Consider the following 7,918-nt stretch of genomic DNA (forward strand, 5'->3'; position numbering starts at 1 on the left):
CGGAAAAGACAATCCGAAATGCAAAGAGAGAGGTTATTGTCATATATATGCTCATTACCATTGTTTTCAAACTGTATAGAAATAATACAAATGCGTGAGAAATTTTATTTTTCCTTTCAATATTACTGAGCAGAATTTTATGTGACTATTTAGACTAAAATATGCCGTTCTAATTTCTTCAATTACATACCCCTACGCAGTACATATTCTAAATCTAAAATAATCTACAAATATCAAATATGCACAAATAATATTTCTGTCCGAAATGTATTTAATACAATAACGATTACTTTAACTAAAATGTTAATAAATAATTAAAACTATTAAAACTAGGACAATATTATAAAAAAATCTATTTCAATTAACAGTTAACCTGAAATTGGCACATTCTTAATAAATCAAGAAAATTTTTTACATTTAGATACATGATTGCATGTTAGGGGGATCTTCAGCACTGTAACAATTAACTAATAAGCTCTGTCAAGACATGTTGTATAAGCATACATTTTTCATTCAACGAAAAAGGGTTTTAAATGACTACTTTTTGTCGTTATCTTTCGTTTTGTCATAAACCTGACAAGAAAAAAAATAACGGAAATTCCAATACAATCTTAAATTTTTGCTGCAATCCAAATTACATAGAAAAAATCAACGATATAACGGTTCATTTGCTGCTGACTGTTTAAGTTGCTAACTTTGTTAATTATGAACTGCAAATAAAATCGATTCTTACAAATACTCAATAAACTTTGATCAAAAAATATGACTTTAATCAATTTATGAATTTAAATTCCATTTTGTCCCTATAAAAATCTGTATTTTTTTTTCAGCCACCAATTGTACAAATATCCTTAGTTTATATTATATCTTTCCGCATACAGCAAAGTCAAACTTATGTTAATGTTCTGTCAATCTTTAATTTGAAAAAAAAAAAACGAAAATGAATACTTCTTCTCCTTTACAGTTACAGCCACAGATTGTGCAGACGTTCAATATCATTTCCCTAATGCGATCAGCGGGCAGCATAAAATAAAACTATGGAAATCACATGACTTATTAACAGTTGTCTGTGACATGGAGACGCAAGGTGGAGGATGGACGGTTAGTGTATTATAATCATTAAATTTTTCAATTTTGCACATTTAACAGGTATAACACATCCTATTTCCGAAACAACTTTTGAAGGTTTTGGTAAAATGTTAACTGGTATTTTGATTTCACAGAAACTTGTCGTTTTCATGCATATGCAAAATGTAGATGTACGAACATTAACAAAACTCGTCTGATTATTGTGGCAAATTGACATGCATAGTTAATAATTTAAAAAATTTTTCACTAAAAATTTTTAAAAAAATTTAAAAAAAAATTTTTTTCAAGCAACAAATTTTTTTTCTTGGGCGGTTTTTTAAAATCCCAAAAAAATTAAAAACTACCAAACCAAATTTCATTAAAAAGACAATTACAGTTTAAAACCATTAAATTTCCTTTTAAAAATTTAAATTCGTAAATTTATACCAAAACCCAACCCCCTTTCAAGTTTTAAAGTTAAAACAAATTTTTTTTCCTAGCAAAAATAAATTTTAAAATGAAAATTTTTAAACCCCGGACATGAAAATCCCTAGGGGGGGATCATTCAATTATCTTTTAGTCTGTCTGCCCAAAAATTTTATTATTGAAGTATTTTCTTTTTCCCCCCCAAAAAATCACCGTTTTTCCCCCCATAAAACCCGGAAAAAAGAAAACAAAAATTTCAATGGCGATTTTGAAGGGATTGATCTTTAAAATTTCCCAAAATTTTAAATTCTGGGGCAAAAACTTTTTTTTAAACCCCTTTAAAAAAAAAAATACTTGCCCGTTGTTAATTATTCATAAAAAAATTTTTTTTTCAGGTTTTCAGAATCGTTTTATGGTTCTGTCGACTTTTTCAGAAATTCAACTGAATTTTGAAAAAAGGGTTTTTGGGGAGTCTGGATTTAAAAAGTTTTTGGGTAGGGAAAAATTTATTTTTTGATTTAAAAAAACGTTTAAAAATCACCCAAAAATTTATTTTGTTTTACAAATTTCTTTTTATTTATTTTTTTTATCTTTTAAACTCAATAATGAATAATTCCCGGGTTTTTTATTCGTTTATCATTTCTAAAAAAATACCCTAAATTTCATTTAAAACCCCGGTTTCTTTTTTTAAAAAATGAAAAAATATTTTCCCAAAAAGTAATTAAAATTTAGGAAAATTTATGACAATTACGCTCTCCATCTAATGTGTGTTCAACAATATTTAATTATAGAAAATATCTGCGCTATATAGAACCCAACGAATGCATGGTCAAACTTTCAAAAGCCCTGCAATTTATCACTCTGAATCATTTCAAGCTGACTTCACAACAACGCATTCAAATTTTTTCAAAATTAAAGACAAAACTTGTCAAAAATGTTCAAAATTGGGTAATTATTTATACATACAAAAACAAAATACAGTTATCATTAATACTTACTTCATACCCAAGCCTTTTTGAAATATTGATATGAATGTAAAAAAAAATGGGTTAAAAAAAGCCAAATTTTGCCAAAAAACATTGCAATTTAACTCATTTCTATTTTTTAACACTAAATTTTTACAGACCTTTTTTTTGCTTTTTTAAAAACAAAACCAATTTCCCCTCCAAGGGAAAGAATTTAAACCCTTTTAACAAAACAAAATTTTTAAGAAAAAAAATTATATTTGCCTTTTTTCCTAATTTTAAAAATTTTTACTTTAAAAAATTGGAAATTACAATTATTTAATTTTAAAAAAAAAACCCGGTTTTTTTTTGTTGGAAATTTTTTCTTAAAAAAGGAAAAAAATTTTTAAAAATTAAAACCCCTTTTTAAACCGTCCGAAAGAAAAATTTTAAGCAAAAAAAAGTTGTTGGGGAAAGATAGTAAATCGTTTTTGTTCCAGATATTTTTCAGAATAAATAACATAGGGGGGAAACTTGGGTTTTTTTAACCTTTGTTTTTTGATAGTTCAGTTTGAACTAGGTTTTCTGATTTTTCTGAATAAATTATTGCTGTTTAGTAAAATTTGTAAACAATAAAAATATTTCTACCATTTCATAAAAATGAAATTAAATAAAAAAACATCCCCTTTCCATTTAAATTTTCTCTTTATGAAACTAAAATTACCTATGGCTACAAACTGAAATTCGATTCTTGAATCCCTGAACTTCAAACATGTTTAAGATAAAAAAGAAAAGAAACGTTATTTGTTAATTATTTAGAAAACTGTCACAAGTTAAATAATCGTCATCGATGCAAGGCAGGTCATTCTTTTTAACGTTCCGACATATAACCGGATTATTTCCATCTTGTTTACCTTACAAGGCTGGAACATTTCAAATGTTCTATTTCTTTCTATGATTTTATTGCCTGGCTAGATATATTTGCGCAAACAGGGTCTTTCAAAGACCCTGATGCAAGCGAACATGATATAAAATTTGATTTTCCCTTACTGACTTAATAACTTTGTTTGTATAACAGAAACATCAACAAAGTTCTGTTCTATATTTCGCCTGTATAAGTTTGTCCGTACCAAAGAGCATCGCAATAAACTATAAGTTGTATTTCATTAATAACCAACCCGTTCACATTCGTTATACCAAAAAAAATCCATTTCAGCCCTTTATTTCTTTTGTGCCCGCTGGGTTTGAAATTTTTGTTTTGTTATGTTTAAAATTTTTAATTCTTACCATATCTCATTGGTAAAATTTTTTTAAATTTAAAAAAGGAAAAATTTATAACTGGCCCCAATACAATAATTAACACGCCCGAAAAATTTTCCCGGGTTTATTTTTCATTTAAAAATTTGGGAAAAAAAAACAAATCAATTTCAAAAAAAAGTTTTAGAACCAAACCAAAAAGTGATGGAATTTTTTAAAATTAAATTTAACTATAAACTTAAATAATTTTGGGCCCGGGTTTTCTTTCCTTTAAAAAAGAGTCAAAAAAATTAAAAGAAAAAACTTTCAAGGGTTTATGAATCAAACAAGTCCACGAAACATAAAAATCCAAAAAACATACGTTAATACAAAAAAGAATACTATGCACATAAAACTCTGTCATAAATGTTTTGAAACAGTCCTGTTTTTTAATCTCAGGCCTCAAGTTTATGCAGGAAATGGTGTCAAAGAAACCTACAGAGCTAAGATTTGACTTAACAGCTGGGGATGGAACACAAGTTTATGTAACTTTCCAGAACTTTCATCTTGATGCTGGTCCAGAGTACACAATCCATCTTGATTTTGGACAGGGAACAGCAGGTTATCTATTAGATTTGTTTACACTTTATGTTTAAATACTTTTCTAATTACACTTTAGGTTTAAATACTTTTTTAAATTACACTTTAGATTAAATTACTTTTCTTATCTATTGGATTTGTAAATGTACACTTTAGGTTTAAATACTTGTCTAATTACACTTTAGATTTAAATACTTTTTCAATAGCACTTAAGGTTAAAACACTTTTCTTATCTATTGGATTTGTTTATGTACAGTTTAGGTTCAAATACTTTTTTAATCTAATAGATTTGTTTACATTTTATGTTTAAATACTTCTCTTATTTATTAGAGTTATTTACACTTTAGGTTTAATTACTTTTTCTAACCTATTAGATTTGTTTCCACTTAAGGTTACTTTTGAAACCTATTAGAATTGTTTGCACTTTTCATCTTTGTTATTCAAAGAAGGCTTTCCATACGAATTGTTTCATTTAAAAGTATACAATGTGGATCTGTGACTAAAGTTGCAAATCATTCTCAACTTTGTTAATTTACATCTATGTCAGTTTTGGTAATACAGTTTTCTAAAAGAATATAGGCTTTCCAATGGGAACTAAATGTTCACCCCCTTGCCACCGTTCTTATATTGCTTCGAGATGAATTGTTTTTGAAGTCTCTCTCCTTATTCCCAGCAGGAAGCTATAAAAGCATATGGTAACATTTCTCGCTACCTGGTGATATCCTTAATATAAATAATCCTTATGTTGATCAAACAGCTACTGTAATATATATTATATTAAAGTGGACTCTTTGGATATTTATTATCATTTGTTTCAGTTAAAAATGTCTATCTCTTTAACAATACTAAAGTGACATAACACTGTGTTTCAATATCGTTACCTATATTCGTTAACACGGAGATGTACCGCATGCAACATCAAATGAGGGTAAAAAAGTTAAAATTTCTCAGTTGATATAATTTGCTAGAGCATGTAGTCATGTAGAAGATGGTTTTAATTTCTTCAATACGGCTATTGCTATTATAAATAACGTATATGCTTTACAAGGTTCTAGAATTAAGTCCAAGAGATGATTGTATTCTTACATACTCTTTTACGACAAGGTTGAAGAAAGCCTGATGACTTTGAAACTGTAATTTATAAACTTCTTAGTTATTTTTTGTGCTGTCTTAACCAAAAAGATTTAAGGCATACCAAATGATTGGGTGTCAACCCTCTTAAAGTTTTACGCGTAGTTTCCTATTTTGATTGCATCTTGCAAGCCGAATGGAAGACTTTTTGCTAGACAATTATTTGCTTTCGAGATTTTTGTGTTATAACCTGTTTTGCCCCCCCTCCCCCTTGCGTTTGATGTTGATGTCGGTTGATTTACCTTCCTTAAAGGTAGAGGAATAACGGTGACACAGAGGAGACATTTATTTTTATTTATCTCGTGCGCACGAAATACTATGGCGTGGCCAAGAGTTACTTAATCGTGGGAACGAGATAATTAAGTCGTGGCCACGAATACTTAGTCGTAGGCACGAGATAATTAAGTCGTGCGCACAAGAAACTTAGTCATGGGAACGAGAAAATTAAGTCGTGGGCACGATATACTATGAGTTTACTATGAGTTTACCACTTGCCCCTCATCGCTGTGGGTTCGAATCACGGCAGGGACTTTGGAATCTTTCATGAGTGGAAGCTATCCAGCCAGCTTACGGGACGTGATTGTTCTACTCCTAGATAATGCAAGGTACATGAGGTTTTCCTCCACCAGTAAAGCTGTAACATCACCATATGAATTATAATGAGTCGGTATGACATAAAACCAATCAAACAATCAAATATTAAAGTTGCGAGATGACTTTGATTTTGGTGCAGTACATTATCCACAATTAGATGGAGATATACTCAATGCAAAATATGTGTTATAGTTACTTAGATCAAGATCCACTGAAGCATAAACTATATATTTATTTTAAAGAACGTAATACTTCTTAAACATGGCTACCGTTATCCTTATTAACGGAAATAAATTACATTAATTCATAGTCGTAAATTTGATTTAATTTCCAAATTTAATAGCGATTGGAAAACTCTTAAGCGACTATGAGAATAAAATCCCAAGTCGATCAAGCACATGTAAGAACGACCTTTCCATTGCATCCCCTTTGGTAGGCATACAAATAAAATGATGTGTGCTATTCAGTAGTTTTCGATAAAGACATATGCGTCATCCGTGACATTGTTATTTTTCGTACATTGGTTAATCTGTTTGACATTTTTTTTTAATTTAATGTGACAAGCATATCATTGATAATGTTCAAGAAAGAAGCTTCTCAAAAAGATAACATTTCTAATGCACATAAAGCGGTTACTGAAGAAAATTAAATTAGAAACTCTATAAAAATTCTTTTGATAGGATTTAATTCAATATTCCACCAAAAACTACTTTTAGAAATATCAATGGTGTAATGTTGTACTGATTTTTCCGATGTATGTGAAAAAAATATAAAGTTGAATAAAAAATGTTTCATTTTAGCGTACATCTCAATTTATTTGAAACACGTATTAATAAACTGCTCTTCATGTTGTGTATTCCGGTGATATGGATAGTTATAGTATAACATTTCAAAAAGAGGTAATAGGAAGCCCTAAAAAGTCCAAAACGGCAAATTAAATAAATGCTGCAGGCATTGAAACGTAGGGATTGGGGACATTACCGCTTTCGTTTGCTCTTGCACTACTTCCCTTGCCCTTTGTTACGTTTTTGTTCATTTTTGTTTATTTTTATACGTTTAATATAAATCGTCATATTGTTACTTTTTTCTTTAGGTGATCATTTATCACACGGTATGATAGCTCACAATGGTATGAACTTTACAACAAAAGATGTCGATCGCGATCCATATCTTCCTGAAAATTGTGCACATAATCAACATGGAGCGTGGTGGTATAATCAGTGTGGCGGTATCAACTTGAATGGAGAATATGCAACCCCAGGTTTTAAACATCCAGGCGGTTATTGGTTGGGCATTTTCTATCAACCATATAGTTTAAATTCACTTAAAGCAACTAAATTGATGTTTCGCGCAATGTAGATATAAATGAACATTACTTACTTCTTCAAACTGTACACATTGTACATGTTATTCTCCATTTATAGAATTTGACATTTTTTTATTTACTTTAGTGAATTATGTAGTACAATAAGAAGTGTTGAAGGTTAGACTATGAAAAGTGTATAATTCGCTTGGTTAGACCTTAAATGTTGAAAATAGTTGAACTTGAACTTGAAATAAAAACAAACTTAAGAAGTCATACAGTTAAATAACTTGTTCACAATAACATGTAAAATAACTTATTCTTCCTAGCAATGATACATGCAATGTTGTCGCCAATAACTATACCAAATAGGCTGAAGATAGCCTAAACATGTATGGCCAATTTACTCTAGGTGACAACCATATGCAATGAGCAAACTCTCCTACAGTTGAATTGCTTTAGTATATTTTGATGCAGTTATGAAGAACTTATAATATAGATGTTAGTGTGTGATCTAGTCTACTATAATCTGTGAACAAGTTAGACAAGTTTTACATTTATGACTGAATGTAGACAGAATAACAATAATAATATCTTCATTTGTTGCTGTTCGGAG

At 29.4% G+C, this 7,918-nt stretch overlaps 1 protein-coding gene across 1 annotated transcript; it reads left to right on the forward strand.

Annotated features, from left to right (window-relative positions):
* The first annotated feature begins 4,137 nt into the window (after nt 1-4,137).
* Nucleotides 4,138-7,525, forward strand: LOC132746557 (fibrinogen C domain-containing protein 1-A-like). The gene is made up of 2 exons (XM_060735742.1): nt 4,138-4,295; nt 7,093-7,525. Exons 1-2 carry the CDS (start codon nt 4,145-4,147, stop codon nt 7,356-7,358), a joined length of 417 nt encoding a protein of 138 aa, XP_060591725.1. The 5' UTR covers nt 4,138-4,144; the 3' UTR covers nt 7,359-7,525.
* The last annotated feature ends 393 nt before the right edge of the window (nt 7,526-7,918 follow it).

The sequence above is a fragment of the Ruditapes philippinarum genome, unplaced genomic scaffold (assembly GCF_026571515.1).
Source record: "Ruditapes philippinarum isolate M1 unplaced genomic scaffold, ASM2657151v2 ctg1152_1_1_1_1, whole genome shotgun sequence".
Lineage (NCBI taxonomy): Eukaryota > Metazoa > Mollusca > Bivalvia > Venerida > Veneridae > Ruditapes > Ruditapes philippinarum.